At 41.9% G+C, this 20,168-nt stretch overlaps 1 protein-coding gene and 1 pseudogene across 7 annotated transcripts in view; both read left to right on the top strand.

The window, feature by feature from the left end:
- The first annotated feature begins 1,901 nt into the window (after positions 1 to 1,901).
- On the top strand, positions 1,902 to 2,724 carry LOC149866366 (uncharacterized; annotated as a pseudogene).
- A 135-nt stretch (positions 2,725 to 2,859) lies between these two features.
- The window catches only part of CACNA1C (calcium voltage-gated channel subunit alpha1 C), a 665,915-nt gene continuing 648,606 nt past the window's right edge, over positions 2,860 to 20,168 (top strand). For all 7 annotated transcript variants that reach the window (XM_090043440.1, XM_090043443.1, XM_090043446.1 and 4 more), the window contains exon 1: positions 2,860 to 3,114. In XM_090043440.1, the coding sequence (XP_089899566.1) occupies positions 3,066 to 3,114 (49 nt within the window). In that variant the 5' untranslated portion in view covers positions 2,860 to 3,065. The remainder of the gene's footprint in view (positions 3,115 to 20,168) is intronic.

The following is a 20,168-nucleotide window of genomic DNA, read 5'->3' on the forward strand; positions in this document are numbered from 1 at the left end:
GCTCCTTCTTTGAAGCCCCTGTCCAAATCTCTTCTTGATCCACTATTTCTAGGTAAAGTGAAGAGGATATATATTCCTTTACATTGATTAATATTCTCATTTTCTGAGCAGGGTAATGCCCTTAAGTGAGACAACTGCATGTTTACTTGAGAATTACAATGTTAAGGAAAATGTGGTATAAACAATTTTATACTGAATGTGACTTCTTAACAAATTTAGTTTCAAGAGCTGTTTCCCTTTTTTTAGCACTGTATTTAAAGTAAAAATTTTAAGAAAATTAATAGTCACTGTCAGACTTCTTGATTAGTTTGCCTTTATCTTAAACCCACATTCTTTCCCATTCCACTTTTTATTACTGTGCATTATTTACATCAGAAATTCTGCATCAGGAAACTAAAGACTATACTAAAATGTATTTATGCGAAGGAAATTAGTGCCAGCTAATATGCTAGGTTTTTTTGCTCCATTTTTCTTCTGCATCTTGTTTTTATAATTGGCCCAAATTGTGTCCTGTGTTGGGAGCTTGGCAGGCTGAGAGGGCTGTAGACTGGAGAAAGACTTGTAGGACAACTTGTTTATGAGCCTGCATATGTTTGGGATCTGGCAGAAAGCACTACTATGGTGACTGTTAGCTGGTATTTGACTAATAGAATATATAAAATCTTAGCTTGTTGAACATGTGACTAAATAAAGGCAAAAGAGATATTTATCCGAATGGGTATAATTTCTGTGCAGCAAGAATCAGCATTCCCCTAAATATTTCCTAAGTGACTGTCCACACAAGGAATGGTTTTCTGGGTGAATCATGCAATTCTTTGTTGACTCATGTTATAGAGAAATGGAGAGAACACAGTCCAAGATGGTAAGAATTTGTTTAGGAATAGAACAATGGATCATGCTTATTTACATTAAAATCCAGAAACTGTAGCCATTACAATTCACTTTTTACAATGCCAAGGATTTATGAAATATGTGTTTCCTGAAAAAAGCAGAGGCAACTCTGATATGAGAATACAATATTGCATGTCAAACTGTGACCTTACCTGAAATCTCGAAATAAACAGTATAAGTACAGGGGACCACAATTAAGAGAAAATCCAGGTGCTAGAAGAAATAGTGTTTTTAATTCTGCAGGAGGCCATACTGAGACAGTTCCTCAGCTCGGTGTCATAGAGCACCAGGCTGTTGGAGAATTGAGCTTTTGGATGACTGACACCTGTGGCAAATGGAAACCAAAAAGGCCTTTTTGTAATGGTCAATTTACTGGCCATTGCTTTATGTCTATCTCAGTTTCCCTTGTAGTTCCAAATGGCTGTGGTATTCTTTTGATTTCCTGTGGATGTTGCTGTGTGCTATTGTGCTCTGAAGTTTCACCTCCCACCCCTATATTAAGTGGGGAGTGAAAGATTCTGAAGGCAAACCTTTAGTAAACCACATAGAGATCAACTTGGAAGAAAGGTGCTAAAGAGCATGGTCACATAAATCCTGCATGTGCTGTATGACTTGCCTGAAATATTTGGACAGAAAAATCCTATCCTTCTGCTGTAATTGCAGAACCATTAGAAAAGAAAAGACGAGCCACTGTATTTTTAGTTGCCATGAATCCTATTGCATGAGTATTATCAAACTGAGACTATGTGACAACCAAACCATCATTTTGGCTGTAGGACACCACACAGTCACCAAATCTATACCTCTAACTATTGTTGCTCCCCCCCAGTCAGTACAATTCCTGATGCCTGATTTCTGAGAGGGGGATTTTGGAACTCTGCATCTCTTGTTTAACATGGCAGCTCTGAAAGCCCAGACACATTTCACATCCAATCTACTAGATTCAGGTCACAATTTTATTGTAAAGAAGTCATTTCTGCTCTCCGTGGAGGGTCCCAGCAGTGGGCCGAATGAGAGGGATAATTAGGAAGAGCGGTGGGACACCCCAACCCAGCCATTCTGGTTGTCCACCAAGGATTTTGCAAATCCGAGCTCGACTCATCTGTTTAAACATCTGTGCCTCCTCTTGTCCGTGCAACTTGTCCCTAGGTCTCTCTCCCTCTCGCTTCTCCGTGTATCGCGCCTGTATTTTGGTGACACGGCTCCTAATTGAGGAAATGCAATCGCTGCTCATGCCGCTCTTTTGTGCACCGCAGTGAGATGAAGCCGGCTGTCATCTTTCCCCGACCGATCCGGCCCTCCTTGAAATGCAGCTCACAAATGCCTGGAACCGCAGGGTAGTGCCCGCGCCGGGAGGCAGGCAGGCTGGCGTGCGGCGCTCCGCAATGGAGCCGAGCCCTGCCTGCCCGCCCGCCCGCTTCCTTTCCCCCCTGCCTTTCCCCCCACTTTTCCAGGCGGCCGGCTCCAGCTCGCTTTCTTGACGTCATGTCTGTAGAAAGGTTTCGGCAGGCGCAGTGAGAGGGGAGAGGGAGCACGTTAAACTTTCACATCAAGTCCGCCGGCTCCCGGAGCAGGGCGCGAGGCTCTGCGCGCTGCCGCCGCCGCAGCTGGAACATCTGGAAGTGTTCAGGGTGTCTGTCTGTCTGTCTGGGAGAGGGGAGGGAGCGAGGGGCTGGGACTCGGCTCTCTCCCTCTCTCTTCCTCTGCAGAAACAGCTCCCTGCCAACACAACGCACTCGGAATGGCTTTGAAGAGGAGGAGCAGCAGCCTTTGAACATCCCCCCCCCCTTTTTTTTTCTCTCCGTTGCTTCCTCTGATAGTTCGTGGATTTAAAAAAGACATTGACTCCTCAGAGATTTGTCCTGGATGCTCCCCCCCTCCCCGTTTCTTCCCCTTCTTGCTCTTCTTCTTTTTTTTTTTCTTTTTCTTTTTTTTTTTTTTTTATGGTTTAGCAGCCAGAGGTGCTGTGCTAAATTCTTGGAAGGGGCCCGGATGTACTGAGGATGCATTGCAATTTCACTAAAGGAGGCAGTAGTGGAAAGGATCCGTTTTTGGTGTTTGATGCAATAATGGGAATCAGGTAATATAATACAAGGGGAAATACTGCAGCTCCTTTTTTACCTCGCATTTTCCCGAGCCGATCTTTGGAGGGATTTAATCCGGACTCCTTTTAAATGGTCAATGAAAACAAGAGGATGTACATTCCGGAGGAAAACCATCAAGGTAAGGAGGAGGTTTGCCCCCTACGCTTCCCTGCCCGGTGCTGCCACGGCCGAGGCAAGGCGGGGGGAGAGCAGGCTCTGACCCCGATTTCCATCCACATCATGCCGATGGCATCAGGCGGGGCTGTGGCAGCGATCTCGGCAGCGGTGGCTGCAAGCCCCCGAGGACCATGTGTCTGGGATGAACTAGCAGGCAAGGAAAAGTTGCCCGGGTCTTGTCTTGAAGCAGAGACGCGGCCAAGGGGCGCCCGATGGACGGAGCCGGGAGTTTGGCTGGAGGCAGAGGGCATGGGCCGGGCAGCAGCGCTAGGTCGTGCCGGGGGAGCTGGCACCGGGGCTCTCCACCGACGCCGGGAGAGGGGCCCTCGGCTCCTTATGGCCATCCTCATCCCTATCCTGCTATTTCTGACATCTCTGCCCAAGGGGAGGGGATGGAAAGACCTCCCGGCGCTGGATGGGGCATCTCGGGGAAGGCACCTGGCAGCCCGACTCCATCTGATGCCCAGTTCAAGCCGCGATGAAGCCGAAGGGTGGGGGCTGCCATGAAAGTTGAGCTGCCCTTCAGGCAGACAAGGGTCTTTGGGTAAATCTGATCTCTTTTATTCCCCACAACTCCAGAGCTGCCCTTTAGGCAGGGGTTGCTCAGCCACTTCCCCGCCATCCCCCCGGACTGCCCGCGCCATGGGCATCGAGGCCGATCACTCCCCTTCAGCACTAGGCAGCGCTTCCCCTGCCCACGAGAATAAACTTTGCCCAAGTCTCGAGGTCTCTCCCCACACCCCCTCAAGCCGCCTTGCTTGCAGTTATTTCTGTCTTGTCCCAATGCCCCCGAGCAGGTCTTGGTGCCCACCTGGTTCTTGGGGAACAGATCGAGCCCTCTCTTTCCCCAGCCCTGTAGCTGGGTCCAGCTGTTTTCCAGCCTGCAAACACCAACCCCCCCCCTCCCCCCGGTCAGCGTAAGTAGTTTCCCCCAAGCCTCCCTGCATTTCCTGATAAGGCAGCCTCTCAGTTGTACTGGTGCGTGCCTAGACCTCTTGTGTCAGAGGCTAACTTGTGTGCCTGCCTGGGACTCTTCTTCCTTTGCTCCTGCTGGGGGCGGGGGGGGGTCTTGCCTTTCAAGCCTGCAGTAAACCATTTCTGCTTGCCCACAGCGTGTCAAAGCGGTGGGAGAACTGCTCCACTTGGCACCAGGAAGGTGTTTTTTGATCTTTCCCCCACCACACACCTATTCCTCCTAATCTCCCCCTCCTAAAGACATACTGGCTGTAGTAGGCTGCAGTGGTGGAGGAACAGGTCGATCTCAGCGATCACCCTCCCTTAGCGCGAAATGCAGATCAAAAAAGAAAAACAATCAAACACCCCCAGTCGTTCTTCTCAGATGGAGTGGGTGGGGAGAGAAATCAGCCCCTCATGTAAAGGTGCTCCTTTTTTTTTCTCCCTTGTGCAAGACCCGAGTGCTTTGCACATGCAGTAGCAGGCACCAGCGGGCTTCTGCTCCAGTGCCAGAGCTGGTAGAGTGGACGACGAGCTCAGCCTCCATAGCAATATGCCAACGCTATGGCAACCTAAATCCAGCTCCCTACTTATCAGCTGCAGTGATTATATAATTGGAGGAGCAGTTTTGCATCTGTCTCTGGATGCGGATTGTCCCTGCTCCTAGGTGAAAGAGCAACTTGTAAAGCAAACAGAAAATTACGCAAACGGGGAAGGTAGTTCTAGTCCCTCATAGAGCCGGGCTGGCATTTGTTTACAATCTATTTTTTATTTTTGTAAATGGAAGGAGCTTGAAAGGTTGAATGGCTGTATAGGCAAAGATGATCAGCCAAAGCAAACCCATTCCACTATGCAATAGAGTAATTAGAGCAAACACGAATGCTAAAAATGAAAGGCAGAGACTAAAAAGCAGAGTCCAAGGGAAAACCTTGTGCTACCAGGTTGCTCTCCACCACATATATGAAACAGGATTGGCTTAGAATACTAGAATGTCTTGCCCTTATATTCCCCACCTGTTGACAGTGAGTAGGCCAATGAAAGGCACATCTTTATGTCTGCTTGAAGTTTGAGCGGCCTGACTAGGCCTCTTCTTGTAGGTGCTTTCTACTCATGTTGACATCCCATTAGCCTGTTACTTGGTCTCCTGTTGTGGAGACTAGATAACAAATGATCCAAATTAGAGAAGGCTATTTAAAGAAAAAAGACTAGCAAAGGCCTTTTGGTCAGTTAAAGATTTTATGATTAAAAATGTATTGTGAACAATATGTCTTTGGCTACATTGTATTCTTAAGCATTACTATATATAGCTTTATAATATACTTATATTAGCTCTATAAATGTAGTTTAGAAACACAAGAGTGTATTTTTTGCTCTGCAATCATGTTTTCCTAATTTTAGGAAATTAGAAATATGGATTTACTGTATTGTCAGCACACTCTCAATACACAGAAATGGGAGTTGTCAAACCTAGTAGTTTTGTTGTTTCTTGATGTTTAGGTACTTTTCAGTGTTTAATTTTCCTACACAATGGGGTACATTTCAGTAATAATAAATTATTCATTGTTACCATAGATTATATGTTTATTTAGAAGAAAACAACAAGCACAACAAAAGGCTTTTAAAACTAACTACATTACATTTAATACACATATGGGACCTGCAGTAATATTAGATGGGCAACATTAGTGCATCTCATTATTCTGCTTTGCAAATTTTCTCTGATAATATGAAATAGAAAAAGGGTCTGTAGAAGTATGTTTACAATGGCTTAAAAGGCACAAGGGAGCCAACCTACTCTACAAGTTTAACTCTAACATGCAATCATCTAGTTATTTTATGGCTTGTGGTTCTGGCATGGGGAAGGGTCTTTCTTGGTTGGGATTTGTTGGCTAAGTAGCAAACAAAATAGTTTTAGTTCTTGTTTTTGTTTGTTTTTTAAATAGTTCAGCTTTAGGGGTTATCAATATGGAAGTAAGAGCTTGGGGTTGTCTGAGTACTGCCTCTTCCAGAAGGTGGCACTACAGGGCTATGGAGTCAAGAAGTCATAAAAGAAAGTAATATTTAGCAGACTGGACCTAGAATCCTCACTAATTTGTACCCAGCCTCTTGTAAGGATCATCTACTTTTTCAGAAGTGAAGTCCTGATATAGTCCAGGGGTCTAGATATGCATCCATTCTAGAAGGAAATTCATTAGTACTAAGAACCTATGTTAGGTCATCTTTTCCATGTAATGATCTTCTGAGTGAAAATCCATTTCTGATATCAGGTCTAAACTGTTCTTCATTCAATTTCAGTTAATGCCTTTGGGCTTTGCCCTTGTTCCATAGTTTGAATAGATTCTACCTCCTCCTTGCAGAACCCTCTTGGGTATTTGTAAACCATAATTAGGTCTTCTTGCAGTCTCCTTTTCTAGCCTACACATATTTTGTTCTTGAAACTGTTCTTTATAAGGCATGCTCCTCAGGCTTCAAAATATGTCTTTATCTCTTAAATAAAGGCTATATTAACTAGTGCTGTAATTTACAAGAAACTGCTGATAATGAGAGGGTCAGGTCACTAATATACTGAAAAGACACTTTTTGACTAAAGTTAGGGTCATGTGACATCTGGTGTGGCAGAAGAGAATACACTAACTCAAGGGCAAACAACATTTTTCTTAACCTTTCAGATGTAAATATATAGGTGATTGCATACACTTCACAGATGATTTCAGTTTATGGGTTGGAATTTGTCTCAGGCAGTTACAACATAAAACCAGTGGAGATATAGGTTCAAAAATATTGGATGTCTGCTCTAGTTTTCTGGTGTATTTTCAGGGTGTTATTTTAATTTCCTGTACTTTTTGAGGGGAATTTTGGTTGTATGGAAACTCCACTCTTTCCATAATTATCAAAGGCTCAGATTAGCACTGTTTCTTCATTTTGTGCTTTCATTTTTTTGCTGTAAATGTCTGAAAATAGAAATAGAATAAAAACTGTTTCGTGAAGCATAAAAATTGACTGTTGTGAAACTGTCCTGATCTGAAATCTTGTTTCATGTTCAAATATTGGAAAAAAGATTTTAATCACTGTTTTGAAATGTTCTATCATCCTAATTCTGTTGCATTAACATTAAATAGCATTATTGTTAAAGCACAATCTTCCTCCTCAAAGTCTTGGAACTTTGTCGGGGTATTAAATAAAATACAAAAACCATTAGTTCAAACATTATAAAATACATGGTAACACTGTAGCTATGCTGAACCTAATTCTTTTAGGACTTTTTTAAAAGGGCAGGTATGATAAGTGGAAGTGGATATGTAGGTGGAGAAATGGAGTTCTGTATTGTAAAGGCTATTGCATCTACTGACATAAGATATGGAGGTGCAGCCCCAAAAAGATAGTTATGTCAGACAGTTTATCCAGGCAAGAGCTAGTTCACTGAAGGTGTCTCAGTTTTAGGCAGGTTTTTTTCTATCAAGAGCTTTAAAAATGAGTAATTGCTAAAGGAGAAACTCCCAAATTGGGAAAGAACCAATTCAAAACATTTAGATGGTGATTTAATCCAAACAAGCCTCTCTTTCTAAGGTGTAGTTGGATGAGAAACATTCACAAGTATATGCCCTAAACTCTGTACTCATATTGAGAGGCTTTAACATTTAAGTACGATTCATGGTAAAAATCCCTTTGATATCCTTTTGAAGCCTTGATTTGCAACGCATGCAAGTAAATGGAGTAGTCCGCTGCATAGAGTGTATTATTTTCTTTCAATTCTGAAGAAAATTAATCCAGATCTACATTTATGATGTGGCCCATATGATTATCAGTCACCCTTCCTCACATGTTGTTTATGGAGTTGTCATCACTTACACAGATTCATTTTGAACATTGATCTGCCATTTTCATGTTTCAAGTTAGCAGCTAGTTCATAGCTTAACCCTTTATTATACATTCTGGAAATTAATCATTGGGACAGCCTTGTTCACATGAAGGAGCACCAAATGCAAAATCTGTCCTGGGGAAAAGATTTATTATAGAGCTACTGACTGTATCAACAAAGCCACATTAGAGACATGCCAATGTGAAGTCAGCAGCTCTCTTAAATTATTGGAAACAATAAATCATATCAGTACAGAGAAAAGATTTTTATAACTTATGGGGGACATGTATAAATATTCTTTAGTAAATGTAACTTCATTAAGTAATTAAAATGACTCCCTTTTTAGATGCTAAACATACCCAAATTATGTTGAAATCAATCTGCTTCTAAAGTACAATAAGAATGTTGGTGTTTAGATTTGTGGTGAAGATCTGAAGGACATGAGGGAAAGATTATTGATTAGAGTTTGCAGTTACTAGAATTTTATTATTATTATTGCTATTATTTTAAAAAGTTAAGCAATAAAAATTTTCATGTATACCAAATAACTTACAGTTTAATAGGTTTATTTTACTTCTGTTGTCTGGCATAACTGTTGGCAGGTTCTAGTTTCCATATGACTCCTCTTTTTGTTTTTTATTTTGAATGCAATATAGATTAAAAAAATTACAGTGGTGTAAATTAGTATGTCTCTGTTCAGGTCAATAAGACATTGCACATTTATAATAGGTGGGAATCTGGTCTGATTATATATATTTAGAAACATCTGTAGGAACTCAAAGTCAATCTTCCATGCAAAGAATGTAGGGCAGGTATGATATGAATGACTGTCACAGTGTACCTGCTCACTGGCGAAGGTAATCTGTGCTAGTTTTAAGTAGTGGGGCAGGACTTCTGGACGCCCTAAATTAAATTGATTGAGCCTCATATTCACAGGGGTATATATATAGGATATATTGCAGAGTTGCCACAGACATAATGAGGGCATAGCCTGTACAAATTACTGTCCTAAAAAGACCCTTTCAAATAAAATCCAGTGCATATGAGAAATTATATGGAGAGAGTGATGTCTCCATAACTACAGATATAGCCAGTAGCTTGGAAGGGAATAGCATTCTACTTCCCATTTTAGGCAGAAGAACCATCATTGTCTGGCCTAAACCTCAGCACTTGCAGGTTGGAAGCCCTGGATATTTTGGATGGGATTAATCCCCTCCCCCCCAAGCATACTACTCTATAAAATGGATAAACTATGTTATGTAGGTGATTGCAGTTACTGGCCTTTGTATATTTCCAGACTCTGATTTTGGCTGATATGGCTGCCACCGATTAAGATCCACTACTGACAGCAACCATAGGAGTGCTGATGTAGGCAAGACTCCAGGCAACACCCAACACTTCAAGCATCATTTTGCACTGCTTGGAGCATGTCTAAATCACATATCACCAGCAGCATGCATCTTTTCTAAACAAAATTCTTCTTGCTGTTGCTACCATCAATAAACCTGAACAGGTGGTAGCAGCGAAGAGGCTTCTAAAAAAATTCCTACCCTGGGCAAATTCTTAGAGAAAGGATCTGTAGAAGGGCTAAAGATGAGGCATATTTGGAGTGGGAGAAGTATGTCTTGATCTGTATTGTCTGAATCCAACACACTTTATACCTTACTTTGGACTATTAACACCTGTTGAGAGTTCAGCTCTGAGATCAAGTGACTGTGGTATACTGTCAGGAGGTTATTTCTGTCTAATTTAGTTTAATTTTCTTCCGCCCCACCCCGGCAAAAGTATTGACACAGGCTGGCAGCTGTTTAGAATAGCAGCGATACTGATCTGCACCATAGCTGAAATGATACCAAATTTTTCACAATTTTATTTCCCAAAAAACAGGCAGCTTTAAGACACTGACACTAATGGTTCACACTTCATTGCTAGTAGTAGTTGTATTCTTAAGGAGCAGAGTGAACTACTACATGTTTAAGGCTAAAATGCTAACCTAGATATACCAGCCCAATAGCTGAACTTCAGCTAAGCTACTGTGTTTAATCAACCAGACTGATCAGCTGTTGAAACTACAGAGGATGGATTTCTGGCAATACTAGGGTGGGGAGACTGGTGCAAGTTCCTTGGGCACTGACTTGGCAGAGCGGGGGAGGAAGGGACAGAAAAAAAATTGTGCTGCTGCTGGTGTACAGTTGCTTTACTTGTATGGTGGTTAGCCAGAAGTTGCCACTGCCTCTGTGTGTGGCAGCTGCCCTGGCCACCTGGCTGCATTGTTACACCACTGATTTCTGGGAACCCTTGGTCCTCCTCAATAGAAACAACATGGAATTCAAACAGTTGGAAAGCCTGAGGTTCTAACAACTTGAAGGCAGTGTAAGACAAGAGTGGAACATTAGTTCTGTCAACAAATACTATAAACTATACACAGTAACATAAGCAGATAGCTTTCCTATGCTGTTCCAAAATACAGTCTGTGCACAATGTGTATAAGCAGGGTGAAGGTAATGACTGTCACCTGCAACAATGAAGTAGCAGAAATTGGTGAGCATTTTGCTGAAGGGTTCCAGTATCTGCCATCAGGGAGGTCAACCAAAGAATCCTGCCATTCTTGCAAATAATAATTTTAAAGTAACTACTTCTGAGGGCAAACCAGTTGGAATTCCCCAGAATCTGTACTGTTAGAAATCGTTCATCTGGTCCCTTTTCATGCTGGTCTAACGGAACAAGAACATACTGTTTCAGATTCAGCTTACCATCCATTGTAACCCCCAGCTCCTTTTCTTCAGCATTCAGTCTAGCTAATTCTTCCCCAGTCTGTATTTGTGCATGGGATTATTCTGTCCCAAGTGCAGGACTTTTCACTTGATTTTGGACCATTTCTCCATTTGATCAAGGTAGTTCTGAATCTCGGGGAGAGATTTTCTTCCCACTGCAAAAATATGGCAGATGATAATTTAGTCACACATAGGGATGACCTGATGACTTAATTCTCAAACCTGGAACCAAAGATGACACAAGCATGTGGATAACTCTGTGGAAGCCCTTCTGCATCCTGTGCATAAAGCCAACTAAATTATTTCCATGAAACAACAGTCTGAGGTCACTGAAGCCCAAGAGGATATAGAATCTTGCTTTCTAAAATACGCTGCTCATAAATGGCTTTTTTAATATAATATTTTCAGGTCTTCAGTCCATGATGTGGATGGCTGCCTCTGGATATTTTGGAAAAAACAATTTTAAATTACTGAACATGACACTATAATTACAAAGTAAATACGCCCTAATTGAGTAATTAAATCAACATTTCTTCCTACAGGCATTACAGGGAAGAACATTCATGTAACTGATTGATTTCAGATCCTTTATTCTAAAAGAGAAAAAAAAATCTTCTCCAGTTTTCTTCTGGGCCTGACAGATGTACAGTAACAGTTTTAAAGAATCCCCCCTTTTAAATTTAATAATCTACTGTACCTATAAGGTCTCTCACAAATTTCATGTGACATTTTGTTAGACCAAATAAGTTTTTAATTATACAGAATTAATCTCTAAGCCTCTGTCTCTGTGAGTCAGTCCAGCTCTATCAGAAGCAACCTGTATATTCTCTGCTTCATGCATTATTGACATCAATAATAATTATGAAATTGGAACTTGTCTTATATTATCTAGTTGTTATCAGTAGCGTTCATGCATTTTAGATACAGAAACACTGCAGCGGTGCAACAGAATTTAAGTGAATTCAGGACATTAATGGTGCTGCTTGCTGAACATGGTGGTAAAAGATGTTTTGACAATTAAGTATACCACAAAATATATATAATTTTAAATAAGGTAAAGGTATGGCATTAAATAATAAATGTCAGGAAGTTAAAAGTTAAAACTGCTATCTCTAATGTATTTCATTGTACATAGGTAATGTAGTATGCAAAAATTTTCTGCAGTACAGACATGGTTTTCATTCAGACCTGCCACTAAATACCTGGAACTTAGATTTAGTTAACTGACAAAGTATTTTAGTTAGCTTCCATAAGTATTTTGACACCTTGGTTGAACAGTGCGGTGAAATATGCCTTAGCAACAATCAGGAAATTGAAAAAAATCCACAGGATTCTTCAGGTTCCTGTGCCAGATACCAATATACTTGCTTTAGTATAGATATGGAGTAGAAATTTTGTTCCTGTGAAGGAAGACACAAGAGAATGATTAAACAAGAGAATTATAAACCTTATGGATCAATTGGTACTTAATAATAAAACCTCTAAGATGTTAAATTAAAAATGTGTGCTTTCAGCAAGAAGTGGAAGTTATGTATATGTTGACAACTGAAAGAGACATAGCACTGATTTAAATGCAACTTACATTTCACTTGTATTCAACAGCCAGCTTAGATGTGTAGTCAATAAGCATCATGAAATCTATGATATGTCCCATGTAAATTAACTTGCCATTGACAGAAATGTAAGTTGCATAGGGCAAAAGGTAAATATTTTGGTGAATGTCTAAACTCTAGGTAAAGAGGAGTCACCAAAAATGGTGGGAATGGACATCGTAACAGACTTCAAAAGGCCTCAAAAAGTTCTGCTGGACTATTCTCATTCAGAAAACGATATGTTCAAAGGTATTTCAAGTGTAAATACATACCATTGACTACTATCAATATTTGCACTGAATGCAGAATTCTGTTTGAAAGCTGATGGTATGTTGATGATGGTATATGCCAGCAACTTTAGTTTTCTATAGTACATAGCATCTCACTTTGTTTCCCCAGAGGAGCATATGCTGTATATTTTTACCTAGGCTTTGTCTTGACTCCTCCAACACAGTAGTATATATTTTTTAATCAAATTCCTTGATGGACTAAAAGGAATACTTTTGTGCTGTAAGTTGTTATGGTAGTTTACCAAGAAGGAGGCTTGTGCATAGAGGTGGTTCTTGTAGGAAGTCACTACACTTTGGGGCATGAAAGCTATACGATCATGTTACACATTATTTACCAGAAGCATGGATAAGGGAACTCCTTTCTGAGAAGGCTTTACAAATATGAAAGGATATAAATCAAATGTGATAGAGCTTATTGTTCCACATATTGGTAAAGCACAAATAAGTGAGATTTTTATACTTGAAAAAGGAATAAGACATCGCCAGGAACTTACAAATTGACTGTTGAACTTCTGTCTTCCTGTGTCAGGACTCAGATATTATTTACTCATACATTTGCAAGGACAGACCTCAAACTGCATATCAGGATAGGGTTTAAACACCTTTTTCACACAGTTGGTTGCCCTAATGATGTTCACAGATCTCATGAATGCAGATGTTATCATGGCTAGTTCTGTGGGAGGGGAACAACTTTCTGGTCAACTGCAGATGAAAGGAGCATCTTTTGCAGCTGTGCTTATGTTAATATTATCCAGTAACATTTGAGAAGAGCAAGAGACTCCATAGCAAGGAATCAACTCAATCTGTGGGCAGAAGCTCTCAATGGAATGGTGTCTGAGGAGGGACATGAGTTCTTTCTTCCTGTGAGAGTCAGTCCCATCTTTTTTGGATTCAGCTTCAGGCCACTGTTTTTGATCCATGTCTTGAACTCAGCTAGGAATTTGAAAAGCTGGTGATTGATGCTGTCACTGTAGACCCATGGGGACTTGAATAGAAATCCAGCTGTACATTTTTTTTTAGTTCTCTCTGTCAATGTGTAACAGGACATTTTAATATATTATTTGCTGAAAATGTTTTTTATTAGAAAGCCTATTATTCACTCAAGAAATTGAAGCACCCCTTCCTATGGAGCTATACTTATGTCTTGGATATGTACATTTGTACTGTATACATGTAAGCAAAGGCATTATTTTCTCAGTGAACCAGAAAAAAAAATCAATGACTGTGAATGACAGTGATCAAGTCATGTTGCAGTGAGTTATGAGAGAAGTAAGAGAATATGCAATGAGAGATATGTGCTAAGGTCTTCTGTGACCCAGGTCTTCTTGTGGTAGTGGTGGTAATACAGTACTTCTGTTCTAATGTTACGTTATAAAGATTAGTAGGTTCCCACATTTTCATATTATTGAACTTTACTATGGTAAAATTCAGCGGTTGATGATGTTGTACACATTCTTTAAATGTAATTATTATGCACAAGTATTTAACCACAAGACTTCTGTTAATGGAGATTTTAAGCTAAGTATTCATGCTCAGACTAAATATTTAACCATGAGAACTTGTAGTATAACATTTTGCTGTGTCTGCATTTGAGACATAATACAAAATGGCCTACATATCTAATTTTTAAAAAACCTTTGCAGCAATTAGTTTTATTTAGTACAAATTTTGGACATGGCTTTTGATGAAATTGATTAAATAAACTCTTAAGAATATGACAGAAATAATAGTAACATTTAAAATCTACCATTCTGCAAAAATCTGTTCCATGTAGAATACTGTAAACCTTAAGTGTCTGGATTCCTAAGTCTGGTAGTGAAATATGCAGGGGTTGACACTGCACATAAGATGTGGAGGATGAAGGAGTTATATGTAGTATTTTTATAAATATCATATGTCCTTCAGGTTCACTGTGTGAATGCATAGCATTAAAAACATGCCTCCTGCCTGAATGCATAATATTAAATCAAAGTGGTTGTTAAAGGAACCAAGCAGGAAAGGCAAAATAAAGACACAGATAAAAAACCCTTGATGATATAACAGAGTAGCTGTTTATTGGGGAACAGCTGGCAAAACCTTGTGCTTGGTTATATTGTATTTAGTTAGTTTATAAGGTGTATATCTACCCTGCTTTCAATTTTCACTCTTCCTAAGGCTATGCTGGAGATTAAAGGAAGATTTTAAATCTCCGGGTAGTGGGGTGGACTGCTTGTGGAACTGAGCTGACAGGCATACAAGGGGACACAGACAGAGAGCATGTTCTGAGCCATACAATCTGTTTTTTCCAGCCAGAGAAGGAGGTTAGCTGGGGTAACAGGAATGTAAAAAGCTTGCAGGCAAAAATAAAGGGTTAGTTAAGGGGAAAGATGCAGATAGCTCTGTGTGTTAACCCTTTCTTTGGTGTGCTCTGTATCTTTGGGAGAATGAATAAATTATGTTTTGCTTTGCTGATGTTCTTTTTGGGTTACTGCAAGGTTACATAGTTGCAGGTTCCCAAAAGGAAAAAAGTTTGAAGACATAAATCAGGGCTAGGCCCGAGTTTGCACTGTCGGGAAAAGGAGTTGCAGCCTTAAGTCTAATCCAGTAGTGAAACTAAGAGAGAAAAGGAGGTGATTGGGACACCAGTTCCAGGGACTGATTGAAAGGGGGTGCAAGAATGGTAACCCTGGGATTACCCATGCCACTGCCATAGCTGCAGCTGCCAGTGTGCAAGGAGGTAAGTCCTTGGTATTCCCTGCCCCTGCCCAGGGCAAAAGAGTTCATAGTTTTACCTTTGATCTAGTCTGACTGTGGCTAGGATGCATGGGCGCTTGTACACATGATGAAAATGTCACTTTGTGTGGCTTAATAGTGTCCCAGTGTAGTTTAGTTTGCCATGTTGCAAATTGCAACAATGCAGCTGTCAACTTGCCCCCCAGCTGCAGGAGAGGTGGGCATGCTCCACAGAAAAAAGGATTGCACCTCTCGTTACTTCTGCCTTCAGCAGGCTCCTGAGGCTGGCAGGATGGCTAGGGCCCCCCCAAGAACAGGCTGTCTTGCTCCTAGGGCAGCATGGGAAGGTGGCAGGAGGGCAGCTATGTTTGCTAGCAGCTGGAGACAGTGCTGGGGATGGTGCAGGGAGCACTGGAAGCCTGGGCAGGCTGCTAGCAGGCCAGGTGCTGCCCCACCTCAGAGGTGTCTGATCCAATGGTTCCCTGAGCCCACTTGGGCTTCCAGTGCCCTGTGCGCTGTCCCTGCCACCTTCTTCAGCTGCCAGCAAACACAGTTGCCCTTCTGCCACCTTCCCGCACTGTCCCATGGGCATGCCAGCCTGTTCCCAGGTGCCTGCAGCTGTCCTGCCAGCTGCAGAAGCCTGCTGAAGGCAGAAGCAGCAAGGGGCCCAATCCTTTTTAATTCAGTGGAGCCAGCCTGCCTCTCCTGCAGCTGGGGGGGTGAGCTGCCAGTGGGCTGAGTGGCCCCTGAGCTGTGGGGGGCCCTGGTCCTTCGCTCTGCAGCAGTGGTGCCCCCTGGGACTGCCTGGGCAGGCTGTTAGCAGGCCGGGCGCTGCCCCAGCTTGGAGGTAGCACCCAGCTCGATTCAACTGTTCCCTGAGCCCTCCCACTAGAAGCCCGCTGGGTGCTGTTTTCTGGGCAGGCTTGAGGAACAATTTGATTGGGCCAAGTGCTGCCTCCAAGCTGGGGCAGCACCCAGCACACCAGCAGCCTGCCCAGGCAGCTCCAGGGGGTGCTGTCACTGTGGAGGGAAGGACTGGGGCTGCTTGGCCCACCAGCAGCTCACCCCACAACTGCACACATGCAGGCTCCAGCTCCGACAAAAACAAAAAGGATTGGGCTCCTTGCCATAATGTGATGAAAAAATTGAAACAGTGGGTTTCAATCAAAAACCCACCATTTCAATTTAAGGGGCATAAAATAAAACCCTGTCATGTGGACTAAACCCCTGTCGTATGTCCAAGTGCCCCATGGTTCCACCAAGAGTGGGAACAGAAAGCCACCCCCTTCTGCACTTCAGAGGAACAAAAAATGTTTTTCTAGTTGTAACATTTGGAAATATCCTTGCTTTTGAGTAGGGATAGTATTTGAGAGGAGATAATACTACTTTGTCAGAGGCAGTTTATTTATCGCCATAAAATAAGGATGGTGCACTAGTTTTAAGTAACTGTAAAACCAATTATTTTCATACAATCTGCGTCTTTTGGAAGTTCCACTAAACCAGGACCCACTATATTCTTGGTATCTTTATCTACAGTCTCTTCAAACTCCTGTCTCCATTATCTATTTCTTCAGTTTTATGAATGCAATCCTGCATCTGTGTCTTTCCAAAGGCAAAATGCTGACAGGGATTGAAGCATTTGGCTTCCTTTGGGATACTGGAGTCTGCTATGGTCTACTTCACTTACGTGAAATGACTTTCCACTTCCAGAAAACCATCAGCAAGAAAATCAGGTGACAGACATTGTCACTGGTAGTGTGATGGCCTGGTTCCAAATGGCAGTAGCATTCCCTCCCTGCTATGGATTTTACTTCTGTTAGGAAATATGTCTTATTTTTTCAAGTATTTACAAAAATAGTTGAAATTACAAGATGGGGGTAAAGTTCTCAAAAGCTGAAAGAGTAGCGTTCCATCACACCCATCACTTCCTACAAAAAACTTGCAGTATGATATTTAATATGAAGATAAAATAAATGACAATGTTAGGAAACTGAAATCAGCATGTTGGACATATATCATGATACACCATAATTTAGCAGAAAAAATAACATTTAAGAAATTGTTTTCTGCTATTCTTGGACTGTGTGGATAACTTATAGATTTCAAACATGAAGAATATCATTATTAGGTTAAAAGATCTCACTCAGTCTTTTCTGTATTGATCAATAGCCTGTATTTTAGAAAGATGTCTAGTCTTGATTTTTAGAGTCTTAAGATGGTGGAAATCTACATCATTAAAAAATCAACAACATCCTGAAGAAAGTTGCTCCAATGATCAACCACTCTCCTTATTAAAATATTCACATTATTGATACTTATTTATATGATAGTTGAATTTATCTATCTTCAGCTTCCAACAACCAGACCTCATTATTTTTTTTCTGATAAATTAAAGAGCATATAAATACTTCTTAAACTATGCTAAAATTCTCTCAACTTTTTCTTGGATAGACTGAGCTTCTTCAGTCTCCATCTACCAAGCATGTTTTTTAGACCTCAGCTCATTCCAACAGCTCAGTGGTGGCTTCTCGAGCCAGATGAGTGGTGTGGGACCCGCCTGGGGCCCAGCACTGCCCCCTCTCTGCTTTGTACACTGGGATTGAGCCCTGGGTATTTGGCATCACCCCCTTTCATCCCCATTTGCCAGGATTGGGTCCTGGGGGCCTGGCACTGCCTCTCCTACCCTCCATGTACTGGGATTGGATCCCATGGGCTTGGTATCACTCCCATCCAGGCCTGTGTCCTGAAATTGGGCATCAATCTAGTGTGCAGGGCCTGGGACTCCCCATAGTTCTGTAGATTTGGCAGCAGGGGAGTGACACCATTGTTCCCCCACCACCAAATTTCTGGACCTATGGGGAGCCCTGCAAGCCAGATGATACAGCACTGCAGGTCAGAATTGGCCTACAGGCCAGAAGTCGAGCACCTCTGCCATAGCTTTTTTTGAAATTTGTCAGTATCCTTTTAGAAGCATTCCAATACTGGTCTCATTTAATGCCCCAAACAGTGATAATAGCACCTACCTACTCCTATATAAGAAATAGGGCCTGTATTCATGGCAGAAGTAATCTTGCAGGTGGAGGGGCCCCTCTTGTGGCTTGCTTCTGATCAACAGGGAGGCAAAAACTGCAGTTTTAAATATGGTGGTTTTTGCCTCCTGCTGCTGGTTGGCCAAGAGGCCCTGGCAGATCCACTGCTGACCAATGAGCGGTCAAAAATGACACCATGTTTAAAATTGCACTTTTTGCCTTCCCGCTAATGAGGAACAAACCTGTCCTCTAATCAGCCGTGGGCAGGGAGGGTGCGGAGGGAGGAGGGGAGGAATGGCAAGATTAAAGGAGCTGCAGTGCATACCACTTTTGCCATGATGACAGTAGGGGCCTACAAATAAAGAGTGGGATTATTCTTATGAGCACCAAAAATTAAGACTCTCTCATTTAGCATTCAAATATTAGCAAAGCATACATAATGTAGAAAAGTTCATGTTGACTTTTTTAGCATCCCTGATCCTGCAGTACATTGAGCCCTTTTAATGAGTTACTGAAGGAGCTTCAATATTTAAGTTTTTACAAAGATGTTTAGCTGTGTCAATCTGAAATCAGGCGGAAGGGAGGACAGGGTGGCATCCAGTTAGACTCTAAGGTGCTACACTGCCCTCTGTTCTGCCTAAATTTCTACATAAATTAGTGAAACTATTAGAAAGTCATAGGATTGGATCAATGGTTAGTAGTGCTTACTAAATAATACTTGCACAGTATCTATCCACCAACAATTCAGTATTCTACAAACCTGGCTTGTGTCTCCTGTTGCCAAGTTTTCCTGTTTATAAGGAATTTTGTATATGTTCAGTAGAGATCAATGAATCTGCTTTCATATAAACAGGAATTAATATTTTCAGAAAGAATCTATAGAGGCTGTCTCAAGAATTTGTTTGTACCTACTGTGGAAAAGGTCATGGAGTAGCTGGTTAACAATGTTTATATAGAAAGCCAGTAACTTAAGAACTATTCCAGGGCTATGCATTATAGTTCTCTGCCTAAAGGTGCTTGTGAGGATTCTCTTTTGCTAACATTTACTATCTTTTGATTATCTTTGGATGCTCTTCATGCTAACAGACAGTTCTGCCTGTACATATATTATTTTTTTTACTGCAGACATAACCTTCTGATTCAATACCTCATTTGAGGCACAGACAGAAGTGTAGCTCCTGGGTCTAACTCATGGTGATTCATAGAAATCGCCATGAGTTAAATCCTCCCAATCCAACAGGCATTAGCTGTTGGATCAGGAGGGTGCAGGATTGGCTCCAATTTGGAGCTGATCCAGAGAGAGAGGCTGTGTTTTCCCAGGGTTCTGCCCCCCCACCCCTCCCACCCCCCTCTCAGCTTTGTTGCTGTCTCTGGATGGGACCGGGGAGAAGGCAGGGGAGGGAGATTGTTTCAGGATTTTTTAAACCCTGCTGGAGTAGGGGGGCAGGTAGATTGGAGCACCCCTGAGGTGAGTGACTCCAATGCACTAGGCCCTCTACTTCACTGGGTGTGAAAAAACCCCAGAAGAGACTTTCCTTCCCTGCCTTTGCCCTCTCCCACCCAGAGACAGCAGCTTGAGCCAGGCTTTACTGGAGCTGGACCAGACAGAAATTAAAATGAAGTCACTCCACTTAGGAGTGGCTTCATTTGAACCCTCATAAAATGAGGGTTTATTTGTCATATGATCAGAGGACTCCGCAGCTGTGCTCTGTTGTTTGTGCATGGCTTTTGAGTGATTTCAAGGTGCTCATTGCACGACAAATGTCATTTCTGTCTGCACCTTTAGGTTAGAAATTTGCTGGGCAG

This window comes from Crocodylus siamensis, chromosome 4 (genome assembly GCF_052110815.1).
Source record: "Crocodylus siamensis isolate JL-2025a chromosome 4, ASM5211081v1, whole genome shotgun sequence".
Lineage (NCBI taxonomy): Eukaryota > Metazoa > Chordata > Crocodylia > Crocodylidae > Crocodylus > Crocodylus siamensis.